At 42.6% G+C, this 20005-nt stretch overlaps 1 protein-coding gene across 1 annotated transcript; it reads left to right on the top strand.

Moving 5' to 3' along the window:
* Positions 1–1055: 1055 nt before the first annotated feature.
* Positions 1056–11067, top strand: LOC139657731 (TBC1 domain family member 10A-like). Its single transcript, XM_071535681.1, has 9 exons — positions 1056–1691; positions 3585–3684; positions 4461–4568; positions 4907–5013; positions 5101–5215; positions 5682–5747; positions 6616–6805; positions 7842–7996; positions 8359–11067. The coding sequence occupies exons 1-9, from the start codon at positions 1489–1491 to the stop codon at positions 8761–8763; spliced, it is 1449 nt and encodes a 482-aa protein (XP_071391782.1). The 5' UTR covers positions 1056–1488; the 3' UTR covers positions 8764–11067.
* The last annotated feature ends 8938 nt before the right edge of the window (positions 11068–20005 follow it).

Genomic DNA, 20005 nt, shown 5'->3' with positions numbered 1-20005 from the left:
TGATTAAGAGGCCTAAATTGCAAGCCAATGTTCGTGGTACCCCACCCCCTACATTAGGATGCTGAACAACCCACATTGCTAATCTTTTATAGCAAAGGATATGTATTCAGAAGAAGCATCCATCAAGAGAAATGTTGTCTCATTTGTTCTTTGTGTCTTTCCCCTCAAATTATTTGCTTAATTTGGGATCAAGACTTTGGGCTCAACACAGTATAAATGAGAGGATTAGAGCGTGCAGGAGAAAAATCCTAAAGATTTGCTGATAATTCGGCTGACCTCAATTCTAACCAGTCCTACAGGCCTCCCCCTTCTCTCAAACATTTCCTTAAATTGGAGCCAAATGTTTCCACAAGCATTAACTCATCAAAGAGCTACTGTTATCCTGTAGCTAGCCATACCACACTAAAGTTGGAAAACACTGCAAGAGAGACAGGGGGGAGAGAGAGAGACTAGGAAATCAGGAGACATCTATGTGATTGCAGTCAATTCAGAGAGAGAAATGTGGGGTAGTTCACCTATTAAGGCGTGGTACTTCTTAAGCTAGCAAGTATATATTTTTGACCCCATCACTCAACCAAGCCCTGAGCTTATGTGTACAGTCATAATGGTAAAGGGTTTACAGGAAACAGAAGTCTGACCTGTTGTTCACCTGTTCTTTAGTAAACAGAAAAAGAAGAAGGATGCAAGAAAAAAGTAAATGAATATCTGTGAGGTAAGAGAAATTTTATTTTTTGGAATTATACTCCAAATGTATGGTGGCAATTGTCCTGCTATGCACTCAAAAATGGTCATGAATGAAAGTATTGTTTACAAACAGGCACGAGTTCTGATTTGTGTGCTACAGTTAAGACGTGCTATCCTCAAAGACGAGGAGGCTATACATATTTTCAAAATGACTTTAGCTGAAGTGGTTTGCACCAGTAGATGGTAGTAGAGAGTTATAATGGTGCCATGGATGTTTATTAATCTGTTCCTGCTTTCCCTGTAGCCGCTAGCTGCTGGCTAGCTGCATACTTGCTGACAGCAGAGATTCTCGCCAAAAGGTGTGTGTCAGCTGACAGTTGTGTGATGCTAGCATGTTAGCTCCGCAGATAGCCAGCAGCGACTGCTAGTTCGCGTTTACTCAACTAGATGATTAGCGTTTTTTTGTCCGTTTAACTAACTAGTGAAAATCTTTTTGTGTGACCATAACATTATGTGATGACAGCGAATAATTTTGCCATGATACGAACTACCTAACTGCCTCATTAGCACGAGCTAGCAGCTAGGAAGCGACCCTTCCTAGCAACTGTAGTTAACGTTGGGTAACAGTTAGCTAAGGTAGCTAGCTAGATGCACCTAAACAATCATCGTTAGCTAATCATTGCTAACCAGCGGGCGTCTTCATGGAGAGCTTAAACATGTTAAGGAAGCTTGAAAGATACACCGTGAGGGTAAGTTTAGTAATTTAACGGTAAACTGGCGAATGTTAAGGTTAATGTTAATTAAATGGCAAGAATCGAGCGGGGCAATGGGCTCAGTTCAGCAGAGTCCAGCAGAAGTTTGCGAGGCACCACAGAGAATCTGACAGAGGATGGAGAAGGAAACTCGTACGGGTCCGACTCGGAGGTGAACGGCTTTGCCGTCTCCGAGGAGAAACAGGCGGACAAGTATGGATTCATAGGAGGAGCACAGCAGTTTTCAGGACAATCGTAAGTGGCGTTTCATGACACAACTTTCCTAATGGGCGATTTGATAAATTGAACGAATTGCCATTACTGTCACATACCTATGAGTCATTTTTCCTGTAATATTATCATTGTAACATGAACGTTACTGTTCACTCCAGGGCAGTTCATCGACAAAAATAACAGCCTTCCTCGTTCTGTCTCTCCCTGATACACACACACACACACACACACACACACACACACACACACACACAGACACACACGCACAGAGAGAGAGAGAGAGAGAGAGAGAAAGAGAGACATGCAGAATGTCTGAATGACGTGGATAAAGTTGCTCTTGACAGGATTGCATTGCCACACCATATAAGTAAGAAATCCTCTATTTGATCTAGTCGTCAGAACATTGGGGTGCATTGCCCCTGACTCCTATAGGTGGGATGACACTGATGCTGATCTGGGATGTAAAAGTCATCAGATTATCTGATTGCAGCGTCATTTGAATGAATTTTGTATATGTGAGAAGGTAGGCAGACAAGCAGTCTGTAGGCTTTATTGTGGTGTGTTTAGATTGAATTAGGTGGTGGACGTTATAAACAGACTAATGTCTGTTTATATACAACAAAGGCTGCAGGTTGATGGTGTGCTCCAGTTTCTTTCCTGTCTCAGGTGCTTCCCCTTGCTGGATGACACCTGGTGAACTCCTGTTCAGCTCTTCTACTTTTTATTGCCCACACACTTCAATAGTGTACCTATTTAATTGGCTTAGGTTATTCAGTGATTGTGATGTGCTTGAGATGATAGTCTTATATTTTTTTTCAAAGATAGTTTGGAAAGAATAGGGGCCCAAAATGGCAGAGCAAAGGAGACAAAACAGGGGCAAGGCTTCCTTACATGCAAAAATCATTTTAATTGTGTCCACATCTCAAAAATGAACAGAGGTGGCACATCTTCCAAAGTCAAGAACAAAATACTACAAAGTTAATCAAGTACCAACTTACACACAGCATGTGGACACAATTACTTCTGTGATTTACAGTATATGTATGCAAGGAAACCCCTGCCCCTGTTTTATCTTCTTTTCTTCTTCTTTTCATATTTAGATTTATCCAAATGCCACTTCACCAGTTGCGTTTTGTTTTATACTTCTGCCAGGGAGACCAGGCCTGCTGTCCTTATCCCTTCAGCTGCCAAAAACATATAGGATTAGCTAGTCCTGCTCAACCACAGCATAGGAAGTGTGTGTGTGTGTGTATGTGTGTGTATGTGTGTGTGTGTGTCAAAACCACACAACACTTTCTTGTGTACACACACTCTTGTGTAGGACCGTGGTGAGATACTGGTGAATACCTTGTGTAGGAGGCTGTAGAGAGCAGAACTAGGGGAAAGTTTTCTCACAGCTTCCTGTTTTCGGAGCGCTTCACTGCCGACGGCAAGTGTTCCACTGTTTTGTCTGAGGGGAGGTTTCCTGTGTGGAGAAGGAAGAGATCAACCACTGTCCCGCCCTCTCCCATGACAGGACTGCACCAGTCATGAATACCAGGAAGTAATCGAATGCAGCCACTATCCATTTGAATGAAACTATGTAAAAATGGAGAGAATAATGTTGGTTTCTGTGGTTGCTGAATCTTCAGAAGCTTAAGAAAATGTCTCATTATGTTAGCTAGCCTATTTCTTAATTAGGAAACGACACTGCTAGTCTTGTATGACCCACAGTTTACCCTCACTGTCTTTTCTCCACTTGTCAACTCATTGGAATGATAAAGATAAGATAAGATATACTTTAATTGTCCCTTTATCAACATCAAAAAACACAACATCAACATACCAACAGCAGCATCATCAGTGGCACAACAATGACATTAAAGTGTGTAATATGTTTTTAGTAGCTACACTGTCTGTCTTTTGTCTCCACAGTGCTGAAGAAATCCCCACTGACGTGTTGAGGCAGCGGGAGGCAAAATGGCTGGAGATGCTCAACAGCTGGGACAAGTGGATGGCCAAAAAACACAAGAAGGTCTGCTTTAGGAACTGTAAATTAGATCATCTCACATTCCTCCTCTCCAAGCACAAAATTTCAAATTTGTAGCAATGCAAGTGCGCAGTGTGTGTCGTTTATTTGAAATTTTGTCCAAGGCTTTGACCTTATTGTCTGTCACTGGCACCGGCACAAAGATAAGAATAGGTTTGAAGGCATGACAGAAGATTTTAACCCTCCATTCCCATTTCGCATGTAGTTGCTTCACATTTAAATAATCAGGATTTCCATAATGTCATTCATTCATCCCGAGTTTTCAGTCCATTATAGGCTATGACTTTGAGAAGGACCTTTGAGTTTTTAACTTAAAGAAATCTCTGTTTCTGTCTATTTAGAAATTAAAGGGACACCTCGATATTTTTAATTTTTGTTTATTATTATTTTCCTTCACTGGACACCTGATATATTATGCAAAAAACTTTTATCTTTCAGTTTCCATGCATGTTAGCAGTTTAACATTCCTCAAAGAAACCAAGGAGTTGGCTAACTATATGACCTGCAGCTCACTGTGCTCATTGGTTTCCATGAGAAATGCTGACACATTATTAAGAAACTGACAGACAAACGCAATATTTTTTTTTCTACAATTTGACCAAGTGTCTGGTGAAGAAAAACTGAAATTCAACTGACAAAAATTAAAAATGTCAAGGTACATCTTGGAGTTCTCTACTGTTTCCATCCCACTCTCCCTTCTCCCAGTCTCTTTCTCCCTCGCCTGCTGCATGCTCATGAGTAACAGTGAGTGTGTTGAACAGGTGAAGCTGCGCTGTCAGAAGGGGATCCCTCCCTCCCTGCGAGGCCGGGCCTGGCTCTACCTGTCTGGGGGCAAAGTGAAAAGGGAGCAGAACCAGGGCAAGTTCCAGGTCAGTCATATAAGTCACACAAGTCATTGAATTTGAAGTTGCCTTTTCCATGCCTGGGAAAATATTGGCAAACACATGCAAGCAGCATGGAGCATAAATCATAAGTTTCAATTTTGTTTTCACAATAGCAGGCTGTCGTAATGTAATTATGATTGAGTAGCCTATATCATGTTTAAAAATACCCATTATCAGTAGCTGACAGTTTGTACTTTAACTTCATATAGTGTACTTAATCAGAGATGACAGTTTCATGGGTTTACAACAGTAATAACAAATATGTCTCTGCTGTCCCGATACCTAAACCACTGACTCCAAGTACATGCATGGCTGTGTTTCAGGAACTGGACAGCCAGCCAGGAGATCCCAAATGGTTGGACGTCATAGAGCGGGACCTCCATCGACAGTTCCCCTTCCATGAGATGTTTGTAGCGAGAGGAGGTCATGGGTAAGCAGCCCTCTGGAGGCCTTTTGACGATGCCCATCTGTGTGTTAATGCAACTGAAGCGGATGTGTGTGTTCTGCATGTGTGCAGGCAGCAGGACTTGTTCCGTGTGCTGAAGGCCTACACTCTGCATCGTCCAGAAGAGGGTTACTGCCAGGCTCAGGCTCCCATTGCTGCTGTACTCCTGATGCACATGCCAGCAGAGGTGAACACACACACACACACACACACACACACACACACACACACTGACCAGGGGTGAGCAAATCCCTAGTCCCTGTGGTGTGACTGGCAATCTGTCTAGGTTTGTTTTTCCCTTTTTGCCTGTCACATGCTGGGATAGGCTCCAGCCCACCATGAACTTTAAAAGAACAAATGGGTAAAGAAAATGTATGAATGCATTTCTAAACATGTTAGAATGAAATACAGGGCATCAAAATTGTCTTGTGTTATTCATGAAGGCACTGTTTCCCTGTTGGTATGGCTTAATATATATATATATATTAATAATTTACTTAATTTATAGTTATGAGTTATTACCCCTCCATGCACTCAAATGCAGACACATGTAAATCATACATTCATTCATTCATTCATTCATTCATTCACAGAGTATTGGTTAGTTGATTTGACTTTAAATACCAAAACCATATTTCCTTTCTTTTTTGTAGGATGCATTCTGGGGTCTTGTCCAGATTTGTGAGAAGTACCTTCCTGGATACTACAGTGCAGGACTGGTAAGGCTGCCGACAGACACACATATAATCTTTTTCCACTCTTTTGTTGTCTTTTTTTTTTTTTTTTTTCTTGGCTGACAGAGCATAGAAAGTGGGTTCAAAGATCAGAGGAGGAGCTTCATAATGTCAGAGCAGAGCTGACTTTAAAATAAGATTACATATTCACAGTGTTCAGCATGTTAATAATTGTCCAGGATAAATATTAAAGAAATATTGGTAAACCAAAGGAAAAATACACCCAAAATAAAGTTAAACTTCTGATCATTTTACTTTGTGAATCTGATAATCCAATTATTATTCACTTATCCTAAAGGTATTGTAGCAATCTCTAAAAACACTGTGCTTTAGAAGACAAAATCTCAGCTACATTGCAAGAGTGGGATCTCTGTACTTTGACCTCACATATAGTTTCCAGAGATCACACTGCCCAGCAGAAAACTCAGCCTCCAGAATAAAAGGTCTTGAATGTGATAACGGCAGTCCAACAGAACAGTAAACATTTTCAGAAAAATAAAATAGAGAATAATTTGTCAAGTAACTTCAGTGTGGAGATATACAAAAATCTCTTAACTTTTTGACTTGATTCACTGGCTGGTCCTGGACTTCAAAGGCTAGTGTGTCTCTAGCTTGACACTGATGAGCTAATGACTTAATAACATGAGCAGGTGACCAGGCAATAAGGACGAGATAATCGGACAATTGGATTAAGCAAAGAGAAAGGAGTCTATTCTCTGTCTCATTCTCACTCTCATTTGCTCTCTCTCTCTTTGTCGGTCACACCCACCACACCCTACCCCACCCCCCACCCATCTCTCTCTCTCTCTCTCCCTCTTTCTCTGCTGACTGCTGTCCCCTGCCGTCCCCACAGGAGGCAATCCAGCTGGATGGGGAGATCCTGTACGCGCTGCTGCGGCGGGTGTCTCCTGTGGCGTACTACCACCTGAAGAAACACAAGCTGGAGCCCATCCTGTACATGACGGAGTGGTTCATGTGTGCCTTCTCCAGGACTCTGCCATGGGCCTCCGTTCTGCGTGTCTGGGACATGTTCCTTTGTGAGGGTGAGATATCACAAGAGCAAAATCATCTACTGACGTGTTTTTTACGTGGTGAATTGAAAAACATGCACCAAACACGGTTACTCCGACCTTAGCAAGTCACTCTGAAAATGATGGTGTGGATGCAGGTCACCTATAATGTGTTTCATTGGTCAAAATCAGAAGTGAAATTGTTACTTTGAGTACTTGAACATCAGCCTTGTTTGGTGGTGAAGGTGAGAATGTCCCACTCGAATTTGGCTTCACACCAAGCAACCACGCCCTGGTCTGCCTGAAACAGGTGAATCACCCAGGAGTGGTGCGAATAAAGTGAGATGTGAGAATTTAAAACAGTTAAATGCTCATTTAATGAAGCTGTGTTCAAAACATTACAAAGTTTAATTCCAGGAAATAGAGTCCCAAATCAAGCAAACTTCACATTTGGCCAGCAGATTGGCCAAAAGTTTTATGTTACGTAGCTGTTTACTTGTCTTTGCTGTTTAAATGATACTTGTGCCTGCTATTGTGGATTTAGGTTAGCATGACCACAGCCAAACCCTAAAAATGTGAAAGCAAGATTACAGCAGTTACCTTTAAAATATCAAAGGAAATGCCGAACACATGTAGCCTACCTATTATTTCTATTTCTGTTTGTAATAAGGAATATGAGAACTTAAAAGGTCAAAAGGTCAAATCCAGCTGATCAACACTGTCTCACTTACGCAAAATGATTAATCATATTCATCATATTTATCATATAATCAGTCAGCCTTGACTCAGACATTATCCTTCTCTTCAGATGTGAACTAGCTTGTCATCTTTGCAAACCTCAGCATTACAGCAAATAATGAAATCACCCTTGAAAAGCAAAAAGTTATATTTACTATTCTGCAGGCATGAAAGGGTAAAAAGATTGGAAACAGGAACATTTGGGATATAGAAGAATATCACTCCTTTCTACCAGGACGAACAATTATGTGCGGCTCCCAGATTGGGCTCCCATCCAAAAGTTAGTGGGAACTGCTGTTCACTAACTTCTTGTCTGTGATGCTGTTCTCAGGTGTGAAGATCATCTTCCGAGTCGGCCTGGTTCTCTTGAAATGCATGCTGGGCTCCCAAGAGAAACTGAAGTCCTGTCAAGGCCTGTATGAGACAATGGAGCTGCTGCGGGCCATAGACCCACACTACATGCAGGAAGGCTTCCTGGTGCGGGAGGTAGGGTAATACCCAGGCAGCCACTAACAAAAAACATCACTGAATTAAAAAATTCAACAGATAAACACATCTACAGGACAGTGTTGTTGTCAAGGTTGTGTTGTTTTTCAACCACATAGAGTAAACAGTTAAAATGTGATGATGATTATTTAGCTGCTTGCACACAGATCTAAGTTAGTTATTCTAACATGGCCAACAGCTGGCAAACAAAAAAACCTTTGTAACCTAAAATCCCTATTAATAGATGATCATCATTGGAAAAACCCGAAAACCTTTTCTGATGCCTCACAGTTGTAGCAGTCAATCCAGACTTCACGGTGTTTGCTACAAGTTTCTCCACACTTTCTCTCTCTGTGTTTCAGATTATTGAGTTACCAGTGTCTGAGAGAGACATCGAGAAGGAACACCTCGCTCAGCTGCGACGCTGGAAGGAGACCCGTGGCGATCTAAACTGCAAGTCTCCTCCCAGGATGCACGGCGCCAAGGCCATCATGACGGCCGAGCCGCCCAGCCGGCAGGACCTGAGGCAGAAGCCCACCATCATAGTGGAATCTCCTCTGGCGACCAAGAGCGATGGGGAGGGAGGAGAGGAGACCGAGGAAAGTAAAATGACTAAAGAGGAAAAACGGAAGAAGACAATCCCACCGCCACAGGAGACGGCCAATCTGTACCCGGCTGTCGGCGACCCTTCACCTCTCCTCAAACACATGACCGTACAAGGGTCCAGAGAGAGTCTGAGCAGCGCAGAGCATGACACCTACCTGTAGCAGGGCGGAGGCGAGGAGGACTTCTTCACCAGTTTACACATAAATCATTCCATCCAAGCTTTACTAACTTACCAACATGGTGACAATCATCACAATTTTCAGTGTCACAAGAAACTCTGTACCACCTACTTTTCCACAGCCCAGTGTATCCATATCAGTGACTGCATGAGACAGGTTTGTGTTAAATGAGTAGTTGCCAGGGAGCAACAGCAGATGGGGACCATGTACACTGTTTTGCACATGTAAATGAGATTTTAGCCTTTGGGAGTATGGAGAGTGCAGTTTTTAGTTTCGTACTGTTGGGCATGTAGGGACACACACTCACTCACTAACAACAGTTAGGGCTGCTATTTGCCTCTAAAAAAGTAGTGCTGTGATTATCTTGAATACTCCTTTGTTATAAATGAAGTATGGTTTTGTCTTAATTGATGAGATCTTTTGTAGAGCACTTTGCCTTTGATAGTCTTCCTCTTCTTCTACACTAGTCACTATGTTGCCAGCGCAGATATTCATATTTATCCTGCTTTGCTAGACTCAATCATTCATACTAAATACTAGATGCGTCTACTTAGAATGGTCTCTTGACTAGTGTAGTGCATCCATTACTTTTTGTTTGCTGTTGTTGAACACTTGAGGGCGTCCTCAGATCAGCCAACAGCAACAGTGGATTCTAGCTGTTTGACTCTCAAATGAAGGAAGAAGTGTGCAGGGAAATTTGTGCCACCAAGCCAAAGATTTTGAATGCATGTTTTTAAGATCCAAGCAGTTTATTCAATCATATTGTCATATTTGATCCTCTTTTCAGTTTGGGAGAGCATAGGGTGTATATTTATGTTGTGAATGAAATATGGGAGAATGGCAATTTGAAGAACACTAATTCGAAACTATTTGTGTAAAATCATGCTCAAAGGTTTGTGGATCCCTTGACCTCTTAAGTTTTCTTAGAACCGGATAGGAGAAAGTCTACTGAAAATGCAGCTTGTATATTTTTGCGTATATATTTTTACTGTATTTTACTGTATTTTTTCCCCTTGAAACCTTAGAAACTGGACTCTAGTGCAATCTACAAACTAAATATGAAGGCTGAGCAACATGTAATACAAAATATTGAACAAATATTTTCTGGTGACACCATTTAGCCCAAAATTAAGTGAGGATGTACAGTATATACTATTGCTGCACACTAGGTTTCGCTGTTATTTGAAATTCATACCTTCACATGATTTTTTTTAGAAATTTCTTTTCACTTTCATACAAGATTATTTTGTGTAGATGTCAGACACAAATGCCAAATAATTCCACTTATAAATAACTTTGTTGTGCAACAAAATATAACTAAAAGAAGGTCAAGGGACTCATGACTATATATGTCGATGTACTAGTTTTATATCTGAGATGTTTTAAGTGAAGAAATTGTTCATTAATTGATATGCAATCAACATGAAACCGTCCCAATCCAGGAACTTGTTTAATCAATAATTATATGTGTAACCAAGCATCAGATTATTTCCTGTTAAGTTTTTTATTGTAAGGAAAATTTGTAGTATGTATGTATTGATTTTTACACACTGTGGAGGCTGAAGAGATGCTACGGGTTTATTTTTATCCATTAGGAAGCACTGTTTACCTGCCAAGATTCATAAGAAGGAACAATGAAGCTTTTATATTTGCATTTAGTACAATTTGTATATTTTTCCAGTTGAAGAAGATATTGGCTACGTGTGCATAATGGAATCTGCCGTATCTGATCTCTGAAGTGCAAGTGAATTGTTAAATGTGCGGCAGTCAGCTGGGCAGTATGATTTTATTGCCACTCTAGTCTATTTCCATTGGGATTTTCTAACTTTTAAGCATGCACACAAAGCACATTTAACCAACATGAATCAGTTGGAGTTTATACTAACAGCTTTCCATGCTATCATGTAGGTGGTGCCATTGAGCTTTGTCCTAGGATTGGAAAACTTAATTCCTGTCAAAAGTGCGGTGCCCATTCATTCCGTTTTAATGGATTAACCAGGGCCCAAAGTCCAGGAGGGTAAATAAATTGTGATATATGAATAGAAGTGGTGGAGACAAAGTTTCATAGGTTGATTTGAAAGACTCAGTGTTTCAACATTATGGACACCAATACTTTGGAGAGATGCTGCTTACTGCTAATCACTGAGGAATGTATACTTAAAGAAAATCTGTCAATTTATGCTATGTTCATGGGTATATAGTGCTTTACCTCCCTTCTCTTTGCTAATTAGACTACAAAAGCATCCTCATATCTACAAGCTGTTTTTTGTACCAAATTACATTTAAATCAATAAAATTTGATACTCTTGGAAATATTTAAAATTTGTCCTCTTTCCGATACACACACCGATAACACATTTCCTGTGTTTTTGCTTACATGTAGCATTAAACACATGAAACAAGACAATGATCGGAGAGGAGAAATGCCACACAGGACCAAACAAGTGGGACTCAATACACCCAGTGTTATCATTCAACACCCCACAACCACCGCAGCACCCCCGCACCCTCCCTCACACACCCACACAGTAGCACACTTCCTCGGACACCTGTTTCTCCGGGTCTTTCAGCTCTTTGGTGGAATTTGCATCTCAAATAAGGCAAATTCCCACAACACCATCCAAATGCGCCTCACCCAACCATTTGCCTTTAGTCTCTGAATGGAGTCTTCTGCATGTATACAGGCCTTCTTCTCCGACAAGGTTAGGCTGCAGTCCAAGAACATGACAGCCAAGAAAACCCTCTACATTTTAATTCACCCAACCAGCAAAAAACCAACACCTTTTTAACTCTGTTCCATCGACTTTTGCACAAGATAAGTCCCTTGGACATGATTGCACTTCTATTGTCAACTGATTGTTTTTCTTATGGCAGTCCTGCTGCTGTGTTGGAACTGAAATATGCCTTTTTCTAATTTCATGGTGTCCCCATACTTCCGATCCTTTGTAAGAAGAGACACGTCAGGGCCCTGGAGGACATGCTCAGTGGTGAAGATGAAGGAAAGGGTTTTAATTTATTACACCCAGAGGAAGATGATCCAGTCTTCCACAAGAGACAGAAGATGGTGTAGGACAATCAGATTAGATGGTAGATACAGTCTGCCGTATTCACAGCGTTCCACATTTCACATTCCTGAGTCTCCCTCGCAGCAATCACAGTGGTTTTCTATTTCCATGTAGGATTGTCTGCGTCTTTTGTCTGAGGATGCCTGTCATTACGATATTTTGTATTTCTGCCTCCTCCCATCATCTCTTTTGTGTCTTCTTCTATCTGTAAACAATGTTGGCCTGTCTGCACCCTCACCCCACCCCCACCCCAAACCCCACCCACCTTCCACCTTCCACCCACCCCCACCCCCAACTGTCTCTCTGTGCTGGTGCTCAGTGACATTCGTTAGACCAGGGCTAGGACTAGAGAGGGTGTAATGGGAGACTGGCTTTACAGCTAATCTGGAGAGGAGGAGAAGTGACCCAGACATGCCCCCATAACCAACCACATCTACAACACACACACACACACACACATACACAAACACACACGCACACACTATAGCCCTGGACCCCAAACAGATCAACACACAGGCTGTTTTCAGCATGGGTATTCTTAAGGCAAAAATCATCTTTTAATCATCCTTTTTATTTGATATGTGTTAATGCACTGCAGCAATTTATTTGGGGGGGGGGCATAAAGTGGTCTGGATGATCTCATGGGGCCATATGTGTGAAGCGTCTGGGAGATTATAGTCTGGCTTCATGAGCTGTAAAGCTCCTGTAAAGCTTTTTGGTAACAAGTGCTGAGGGTCTACACCGTTATCCCCTGCCTGCCGCCCCCCTTACTGCCCTCTGCCCAGCGGGGATTAGAAGGGGTGGAGGTCAAGGGCACATGACCAAAAAACACAAGTATGACTCGCTGGGAATTAGTTTGAATAGGTAAGTGCATTTTGTGTGTGTCTATTTGTGAATGATGTTTACTGTCTCCACAAAATAATATTCACTCAGTTCTCAGTGTGTGTGTGTGTGTACATACATACATGTATGATAGAGACCTCATGGACACTTTTATTTGGGACTTTCCCATGTTTGGGGGGGGGGGCTTTGATGAACAGTTTCTAGTAGTCAACCTGCACGTGTGGGACAGGAAGCTGTTTGGGAGAGGAAGGGGTCAGGGGTCAGACAGACGCTCTGTCAGTGGACGGTGGAGAGGAAGTGTGTGTGTCCTTTTATGGTTGTCCTCCCAGATAACAGTAGCTTGACTTGTAGCCCTGATGGACTCACTTCCATTCCAGTTTCCATTTTTTTTACACTAGGTTTGCAATAGGAAATGATCATGCACACCTGTTTGGTTCCACCGGGAGATAGCCTAGATCTCCTTTATAGCAAAGTCACAATTGACTTTCTTATGAGTCACTATGAGCCCAATTTAGACTCCTCAGTGCCTAGCTACTTCAGGCACAATCTACAGTTACCATCTAAGGTCCTCGGTCCCTGTCCCTAAAAGATCATTCTTGCCAACTGTTGCCTTTTCTTGGGAGAAAAAACACATAATGGAAAAAAAATCCAGTGATGGATAAGGGTTTAGTCTGCCCTAAAGTGACCAATGATCTGAATGGTTGATTCTGGTGATTGTGCTGTCCTAGTCCTAATACTGGACCTCAGTGCTACCTTTGAAACAATCAGTCATGCCATTCTGATTGACCTGTCTCAGCAATATAATAATATAATGTATTTCTCTTCCTCCCTGGTCAGTCTCTCCAGCGGAGTCCCACAAGGTTCCATCCTAGGTCCTATCCACTTTTCCATCTATGTGCTCCCGCTGTGACAAATCAAGTCATTCAGAATCTCCCCCCTTTGCCACGAACATGATACTCAGCTCATTCTCCCTCTGACACCAAATGACCCGTAACCTGAACTGCCTCAGGGATTGTCTTGCAGACAGTCAGCACATGAACAGGGGGTCACAGGGGTGTTTTCATGACCTCACGGCCCTCATGACCCCACTGCAGTCCCGCAGTCAACCAGAGCAGCAGCAGCTACCCTGGACCTGGTGCTGACCTAAGACAGATGCACAGGTGTCCAACCTCTGTTTGTGGGTCAGTCCCGCCAGGCCGCTGTGTTGACATAAATCTTCCCTCTCTCACCCTGTTCAGCAAATTGCTGAATGGCACAAAATTTTCTTCAGCTGAATGGGAGCAAAACTGATGTTGTCCTCTTTGGCTCTCTTGACTAAATAAAATCACTTTGTACCTGCTGTCCACCTGTGTTAAGCGTTATGCCAAGAAGCTTGGTGTGATCTATGACTCTGCCCTTAAATTTGACAAACAAGTCTTCCAACTTAGAATAATTAAATCAAGTCCTTCCTCTCATTCAAATATCTGGGGAAAGTTATACATGTCTTCATCTCCTCACGCTTAGATTATTGCAACGTCCTGTATACACATGTTGGCCGGTCCTGGTCCAACCTGCAACTCTTCCACATCACTAAGGCTAGGCTTCTGACATGTTCCAGGAAAATGAACCACATCATTGATTTTAACATTTTGTTTCGTTTTTAAAGCCCTGAGTGGGCGAGCCCATGTTTATACGTCAGACCTTATCAACCCCTGTGCAACCTCCAGGCCACTCAGGTCTTCCCCTCCATCAGATCTGCAGCTTCTGTTGACTCTTTCAAGTCCCTTTTATTCTCTACCTTTTAAGTCCTCTTCATTTGTCTGGTAATATGTGTATTATCTTGTGTTTTTCTAGCAGTGCTATGTTGATGCACTATGTTTATTGTGATTTTTTATATATGTATTGACTTTGTGCAGCACTTTGGTAAGCTCCAGAATAAATCACTGGCTGTACAGTTGGAACCAGTTACAAAACATAGCAAAGTGGAGTAGTAGTCAGACAGTGTAGCATTGTTCAGCATGTTATTGAATTGGATAGTCAGGCTTCTTAGTTGTTGCTATGAAAGCTGTCAAATCATGAAGCATCATCAATCAGCATACTACAATCTGAAATGCAGAGAAATTAAACAGCTGCAGGTCTCTATCTGTACCTATTTATGCTGTGTGTGTGTTGTTTGTGTTAGGTTTAACCATTTTGGTTTTAACATGTTTGCACAGATTGAAAAGAAGACATATCACATGGACTACTTACAATGTAATATATAACATGCAATTATATATTTACTGTAACAGGATGTTATATGCTCACATAATAAAGGAGAGTGATTTGAGTGTGTTTAAGGTCCATGTGTAAGTGATCAGCAGTTCACATGATCACAGACAGCCTTCACTGTGAGTGAGACGCTTGTTAAATGTTGTCCTATAGGACACATTATGGCCGAAGCTACCTCTGTGCATGTAGTTCAGGAGCTTTGCGTGAGGTGTTCAGGACCTTGGAACATTTATCTGGCAACGAGTGTGTTTCTTGTTTATCTGTTCAGCGGGGAAGTTTGTTAGCTAGGTGTTTATCTGTTGGTGTGTTTTGCAGTAATCTGTATTGATCTGAAGTCACTTCCTGCCATTGTTGTGTCACATCCCCACTGTCTTCTCTCTTCCCGTCCATCTAGTCCTCTCTTTCCCCGGCAAGGAAACCGGGGGCTCAAAGAGGATACACAAAGGGGGGGGGGTTGTACATTGGCGTGTGTGTGTGTGTGTGTCTGTGTGTCTGTGTGTGTGTGTGCATGAGAAAGAGAGAGAGGGGGGGGGGACCCTGCCCTGGCCCTGATAAACTTGGGCCAGACTTGTGCTGATACTGAGAGGGAGCAGAAGAAACACAAGCAGGCCGTGATAACAGAGCGACAGAAGAGTCTGGCAGATAGACAGACCAACAGAGAGCTGAGTGGGAGGTTCTCTACTAAGGCCCTCACATACATGTCACGAGTCACACATGTTGTCAAGTCAACAGTACAAGTTTACCAATATTTACTTGGTCACATCATCATACTCTGCAGGCTTGCACACATTTTGTGTGTGTGTGTGTGGAGGGAGGTAAGAGAGAGAGAGAGAGAGAGAGAGAGAGAGACTTTGTGAGAGATGAATGTGTTAATACATAGAGCAGAAAGTGACCTCATAGCCTGTTATAATTGAGACTAATGACAAAACCATATGGGCGTCAAGACCTTTGGTTTGAGGTTACAATAGCTTATTGTATTGCAACCAGTGTAGTCATGGGTGTTACATAGTGTGTGTGTGTGTGTGTGTGTGTGAGTGTGTTTGTATGCATGTGAGTGCATGTTCACATGTGTATGTGTGTGTGTACTGTGTGTGTGTGTGTATATGTGTGAGAATCTCTAGACCTTGAACTAAATTGAAGACTTGTGTTTCAAAAACGCTGTGAAGTTTGGACAGCCGTAAAAATCTATAAAATGGTTCATGTTACATGTGAAGGATAAAAGCCACAAAAGTGACTAAATCCCACCATGCATTTAGAGTATTGCACTCCGGCCCTGTCGCTCTCTCACATGGTGTTTGTGAATAAGACCAGTCTCACGTCCAGGAGAGGAGAGGAGAGGAGCGCAGCGGGAGGAAGGTCCTGGTCTGCTGAACATTCTCTGCAGGAAGAGGAAAACGTGGGTACTGGTTTTATGGCAGCTCCCTGGTGTTTAGACAGCAGGGTGGCAAGGCTCTAGACCTTATCTCTGTTCTTCACAATTGGTTTGCATCAACATCTCTAACATTATTTTTAACCTTTATCTTTCCTGGGGAAGTTTTCTGAGAATGCATCCTCTTTTTCAGCCCCCTGAAGGAGAAAATGCAGTGCATTCAACAGAGAGTGAATTATATATTTCACTCTACATACAGCATATATATACACAATAAAGCATACTATAACTAGGGACTTTCACAGAGTGTGCCATGCAGTAGGTTAAAGTCCAGCAGTGCATTGGAAAAACAAATCATGAGAATTGCATTAAAATAAGTACTGAAGATTGTGCAAACACCACTAAATAATAATAATAAATAACACTGACCTGACAGCAACAGTTGTCAAGTCAGATTAGAGTTAGCTCCATAAACAGTGCTTGATAGTAATAAATACTGCACAGTGGACTGAGCAGACTCATAATCATTAAGGCCATGAGATGAAGCAAGCTCAAGATCAAAGCTCATAGTCTGATAGTTTGGCATCTTTCAAAAGAAAGTGGCGTGGTGCTTGTCAACATCGTCTCCTTTCATGTCTAAGCTTTGGTCAAGCATATTGTCTTAATGTATGGTAATCCTCATTTCCCACAATAGAAAGCAACCCCATTCCCAACACACACACACACACTCACACACACCTCCTGGAACTTATTGGTCCCTATCCTGTGTCAGACAGGACGTGAACACTGACCAGAAACACTGATACAACTCTTTGTCAATGCAAACAAACCACAGATGGGCAACTGAAATGAGTTGCAGCAGCGGCACTTCATTGTTTCTATAAACACTGAGCTGAGCCTCTGCCTTTGTTCCCTCTGATATAAACTCTTTGCTGTCCTGCGTAAGAGACAAGGAGGCGCCCCGCCCCTGGATGATGGTTATATTTTCACTGGTGACCCTGACTGCAGCTCTGAGCTATTTATACCTTTCTGTAAAAATTGTTTGGGATTTCCCTCTCCTGTTGTTACACTTATAACCGATAAATATTTCTGTTGAGCAGCTCCTGGTTCAGAAGACAACAACAGGGTGAGAGGGGGAAGGTTCATGTCAACACATCGGCCCGGCAGGACTGACCCACAAACAGAAGCCGGACAGCCGTGTGTCTGTCGCAGGTCAGCACCCGGTCCGGGATAGCTGCTGCTACTCTGGTTGACTGAGGGACTGCAGTGGGGTCATGACGGCCGTGAGGTCGTGAAAACACCTTGTGACCCCCTCTTCATGTGCTGAACGGGATCAAGAGGGATAGATACAAACTCAGCAAGGGGATTATACAATGGAAGCTTCCTGATTGTTCAAAGCGGTCCATAGGAAGGGAGTTGGGGGGGCGGGGGGGCGGGGGGCAAGTCGGGGTGCAAACCTACAGGCCAAATGGCTTGCAGACTTGTTGCACAATATAAAATAGGTAGACATACTGTAAAATGAACTGATATTAAGATAATCTTTGTAGGTGGCTCGCTGGTCTGGGGTCTGTACCATGTAAACATGACATCCTAGGTTCAGATCCGGCCCATGTCGCCCCCCTCTCTCTACTAGCCTTTGCTGTCTGTAAAACAATAAAGGCAAAAAGCCCAAAAAATAATCTTAAAAAAAAAAAAAAAAAGATAATCTTTGTAACTGTGTGCTTGTAACTTGTAACATGCTTTCCCTCCCAGCATTGTGTGTCATTGACAAAGGAAAGGCTCAGTGGAGAAGGGTAAAGTGTGAATCTGTCATTTCAGAAGATGAAAAAGGGTTAATATTCGTGACGCACTGTGTTTTCAGAATTTGCGTGTTCCCTTTCATGATTCCCAGACATGTGAGACAGCCAACTGGCCCCAAGCAGTCATAATATTGTTCTGACATTTTCAGCACGTCAGTACAAAAAACACATTAGTCACATTTAAAAGACTAGTTTATAACTTCAGATTTTCTTTTTACATTGTGAGTCATGTAAAATGCTGTAAACTCCACGTTAGTCTATTATACTGCAACACTGGCCTCCTGAGAGGTGTAAACCTCATCCATCTTGGTGGCCTTGGTGCTTAACAAGCTGGTGTCAATCATCTGATCGTCTTTGCTGAAAGGAGGAGGGGGAGGATAGCGGAGTGGAATAGGCGGTAACGACACCCAAATGTTCGCGCTTGCCAAGGGTGCTGGAGGTGTCAGCTTTGATGCCCCTCAGATAATTAAAACAGCAGATCAGACTGTTGCTGTAATTGGTGATACTGGTGCTGATGGCTCAATATTTGCCAGAGGTTATGTGGGCTGTCACGTTGTTATCGAGCGTCGGTGTCAGACGTGTGATATGAAGATCCGCGATGACTGGCTCTGGTTCAGCGTTGGTCAGTTCGCAAATCAGGCCTTGCAGAACCAGCTGTCACAGGACAGGGGGCCAATGCATGTGGTCTCTGACAGCTTAACACACACATCAAACAACTGTCAGACCCCCCCTATCTCTCTCTCTCTCTCTCACACACACACACACACACACACACATACGCCTATACAACAAGAACACACACCTCATACTCTTTTGGCACTTCAGATACCACAAAAAACAGGCTCATAAACTAACACACAAGGTCACATTAAAGGATCAAAGGGAGCTTCTGCTGCCCTGCAGACAGACAGCGTTCCTCTGTCTCTCACTGTAGCATGTGTGTGTGTGTGTCTGTCTCTTTGTTTATATCTGTGGTCCCAGTGTTCATCCCCTTCTATGTCCCCCGGATATATCTTCTGTTACTGACTCATCGATGATGGATGGCAGTCGAACGAAGGCCGTAGATGAAGAGTCGAACGCCTTGGTTGTGGTTAGAGCGCACAACATAAGATGCATCTCTGTGTCTTCAGGGTGTGTGGTTTACAGCACAAGGCCACACAAGAGACGCAGGGTAAACAGCACACGGTACCAACAAAAACAATCAATTCGAAACACAGGTGGGCAATTAAGAGAAAAAACATGAACTGAATGTTGTAGAAACAGGGTTGCTGGTGTGCTGAGTGAAGAGATGGTGTATCTTCCAGAAATAAAAAGCAAGGTTCAAGCTGGAGTGCATCTGTCCTATTGGAACTTGTCACTCTTTTTAAAGACATAAAATGGGAAGAACTTGGAGTGATTTTAACTATCAGTACTGCTGTTATGCTGCAATGTGTTATAAGATGCAACCATCCACCCAGATTCACAAAAATCTCTTTTTCCATGGCATCTGTGGTAGGTTTAATTTCACCATTTCTTATACTGTATGTGTAGAAGAACCATATGCTTCTTATATCTTTGCAGAATTTCCCGACCTGCTCTTTAAAGGATGATTGAGGGGATGTTGGAAAAGTGAGTGGGTGGATTCACTTTAATCACTGAAGGCCTGATGTTTAATTTAGCTGTTGATACACAGTCCTGTCAACCAGCGCTGTTAAAAACAAAGAACACCACCAGAACACAGATAGGAAGCTTGCTTTGATTCAGTTCGCTGTGCTCTTTTCCTGTTCTGCCAAACGTCCTGCAAGAGAGGGGCGGACGGACAAAGAAGCCGGGAGGACAAAGAGCTGGACAGACAATTAGGAGGGGAGCAGGAGAGGACAGCGGTTGGGTGGACACACACAAACACAATCATTACCAAA

This window comes from Centroberyx affinis, unplaced genomic scaffold (assembly GCF_046629955.1).
Source record: "Centroberyx affinis isolate AG114_WGS23_722 - 3 ecotype Tasmania unplaced genomic scaffold, CSIRO-AGI_Caff_v1 ptg000179l_1, whole genome shotgun sequence".
Classification (NCBI taxonomy): domain Eukaryota; kingdom Metazoa; phylum Chordata; class Actinopteri; order Beryciformes; family Berycidae; genus Centroberyx; species Centroberyx affinis.
The sequence above is the reverse complement of the archived record's forward strand: the minus strand, read 5'-3'. Positions and strand labels throughout refer to the sequence as shown.

What these genes read in the sequence shown, in the direction of transcription:
- LOC139657731 (XM_071535681.1), top strand. Translation starts at nt 1,489, where the DNA reads ATGGCAAGAATCGAGCGGGGCAATGGGCTCAGTTCAGCAGAGTCCAGC. An exon ending in CAGCAGTTTTCAGGACAATC is followed by an intron (nt 1,692 to 3,584) that starts GTAAGTGGCGTT and finishes TTGTCTCCACAG; the next exon opens with TGCTGAAGAAATCCCCACTG. An exon ending in GTAGCGAGAGGAGGTCATGG is followed by an intron (nt 5,014 to 5,100) that starts GTAAGCAGCCCT and finishes GCATGTGTGCAG; the next exon opens with GCAGCAGGACTTGTTCCGTG.